Consider the following 2,998-nt stretch of genomic DNA (forward strand, 5'->3'; position numbering starts at 1 on the left):
CTTTTCGCAGTTTACACACATATTCAGGATGATCTTGGCTCTAAAATCCCATTGGTTGGATCATGTAGATCTCCCGATCCAACTCTCCATGAAGAAAAGCATTCTTCACATCCATCTGCCACATATTCCAGTCTTTGTTGGCTGCAAGTGCAAGTAAGACTCGTACTATTGTAAGTTTCGCCACTGGACTAAACCTTTCATCATAGTCTAGTCCATACTGTTAAGAGAAACCACGAGCTACCAATCGTGCCTTGTACCTCTCGATTGACCCATCTGGACGGCGCTTTATCTTGTAAACCCACTTGCAGGATATGGATTTCACATCTTTTGGCTTTGGCACGAGATCCCAAGTCTGATTTTGCTTAAGTGCATCAATCTCTTCTTTCATAGCTGTCATCCACTCAGAACTCTGTGATGCTTCTTCGAACGTCTCAGGTTCTGTTGCAGTTGCTTCTTCAATTATGGCTGCATTGGCGTATTTGGGATTTGGCCTCCGTGCTCTTGTTGACCTTCGGAGTTGAGATTGTGGAGTTGATTCTTCCGGTACACTAGGCCCACCTTCTTCGTCTGGTTGTTGATACATTCCAATTTGCCATGGATTCTGAGTCACTCTTTGTTCGACATCATCGCCGTTTGGATCTCCTGATTCATCTGAACTTGGTTGGAGTTGAACAATATGCTCCCCCATCTTCTGTTGCAGCTTTTCTCCAAATTCTCTGGAGTCAGGCAACACCTCATTTTCTAAGGACCACCAAAAAGATGCTTCATCGAACACCACATCTCGTGAAGTGTAACATCTTCCACTTGTTGGATCACAACATTTCCACCCCTTTCTTTGGCTGTCGTATCCCACAAAGATACATCTAACAGCTTTCTTGTCAAACTTGCTCCGTAAATGATTAGGAACAAATACATAACATACACAACCAAATACTCGAAAGTAGCCAACTGTAGGTTTCATGTTCCACAGTTTCTCAAAAGGTGAAACAAATTCTAACCTCGGTTGAGGAAGTCTGTTGATCACAAAGGCTGCAGTCCTCATTGCTTCAGCCCAAAACCTTCCCGGTACGTTCTTTGCATGTAGCATACTTCGACAAACTTCTGCAAGATGCCGGTTCTTTCTCTCAGCTACACCATTTTGTTGCTGTGTGTTGGCACAAGTGTACTGATGACGTATTCGGCATTCCCTTAGGTATTGAGAGAACTCAGTTGAGCTATATTCTCCTCCGTTATCGGTGCGCAGGCAACGAATCTTTTTTCCCACTTCTCCTTCGGCTGACTCTCTGAACTCTTTAAACTTTGAGAATGTGTCAGATTTATCTTTCATAAAGAAGACCCACACATACCTTGAGAAGTTATCAATGAATGTCACAATGTACCGCATACCACCAATTGACGGTTGCTTAACTGGTCCGAACACATCAAAGTGAACTAACTCTAATGGTTCTTTTGCTTTGAACTTCGATTCCTCATATGGCAATTGGTGTGCTTTACCATATTGGCATCCCGCACATACTGTGTCTGTTCGCACGTCAAGTTGAGGAAGCCCCTTAAGCATCGACTTTTTCACCATCACACTTAGCTTGGAATAGCTAACGTGACCTAACCGCATGTGCCATAGATTTGTTGTCTCATTTTTCCTTGTCCTATCTACATATCCAGATTCCGCTGACATTACGTAGACTGACTCCAATCGTCGCCCCTCCATTGTTGGTATTTCTGAGATTTTGAGGTCACGATACACCTTCACATCTCGTGGACCGAACAAAACATAGTGGCCTGATGATGTCAATTGAGCCACAGATAGCAAAATTTTCTTCATTCCTGGGACATGATAAACATCTTGAAGTGGCACCTGGTTAGAATTATATCGTGGTGTAACTATCGTCTTACCGATGTGAGCTATCAGTAACCTTGAGTTGTCAGCTGTCACCACCACACGGCTTCCCTTGTACTCAGACAGGTTTTGCAACTTATGTTTATCACCTGTCATATGATTTGAGCAACCCGAGTCTATGATCCAATCATTATTGTAGTCAATTCGTTCTGGTGTTGTTACCGTGAGAGCTAATTCTTCTTCCTCTGTAGCGAATAATGCTTCAGCATCCCAGCCATCTTCACTATTCTCCTTTGAACTGGAAGTAGCAGTATTACTTTCAACAGGCTCTTTCTTGGTCCAGCAATCTTTCGCCATATGGCCCTTTTTCCCACAGTTGTAACATTCGCCATCAAACTTTCTACTATTACCGCGATTCTTCGAAGCTCTCTCTGGACGAGAGCCTTCCTTTCCTTGGTGATTTTTCACCTTGTCTCCATCCTTTTTAGATCCACTACCAGTGTACCGCTTGAAAGTGCCTTTGCTTTTGCTAGTGTAGAGCGCTTCCTCTTCACCCTTCAACGAAACTCCACCCATTTGCTTGGCCATAGCTTCTTAACCTGCAAGCAAATTTTCAAACTCAACAAGTGATGGTTATGTCGGCCATCCCTGTATAGCGGCAACAAACCCACGATATTCGGGTCTCAAACCATGGATAATAATTCTCTTCAACCTGGTTTCCCCAATAGGAGCTGTTGGATCTAACTCTGAAATTTCGCGGCATATCGACTTCACCTTGTGAAAGTACTGGGCAATCGTCATGTCGCGTTGCGCCATCGACAGCAGCTCGTTCTCGAGAAGTTGCAGTCTTGTATCATTCTTCTTTGAAAAGAGTGTAACAAAAGTGTCCCATGCTTCCTTTGGCGTTTTGGCATCCCGAATGTGCTCCAACATTTCTTCTTCAATTGTGGTCTTTAAAGCAAACTTCGCTTTGCCTGCTTTAATTTTCCACTTTCGCAAGATGCCATTGGCATCTTCTGCCGCCGGTTGTGTAACCTCACCACCACCGACAACCTCCCAAAGGTCCTGGCCTTGTAAGTAAGACTCCATACATGTTGCCCACGTGTTGTAGTTTTTGTTGTTGAGCTTCTTGATTCCTCCAACTACTTGAAGGTCACCCAT

General features: G+C 43.9%; 1 protein-coding gene across 1 annotated transcript; it reads right to left on the minus strand.

Annotated features, from left to right (window-relative positions):
• Positions 1–2,470: 2,470 nt before the first annotated feature.
• On the minus strand, positions 2,471–2,998 carry LOC139196807 (uncharacterized). The gene has a single exon (XM_070823150.1). It carries the CDS (start codon positions 2,996–2,998, stop codon positions 2,471–2,473), a length of 528 nt encoding a protein of 175 aa, XP_070679251.1.

This window comes from Malus domestica, chromosome 06 (assembly GCF_042453785.1).
Source record: "Malus domestica chromosome 06, GDT2T_hap1".
Lineage (NCBI taxonomy): Eukaryota > Viridiplantae > Streptophyta > Magnoliopsida > Rosales > Rosaceae > Malus > Malus domestica.

Excerpts from the sequence above, each read along its gene's own strand:
- LOC139196807 (XM_070823150.1), bottom strand. The coding sequence starts at position 2,998 with ATGGGTGACCTTCAAGTAGTTGGAGGAATCAAGAAGCTCAACAACAAA.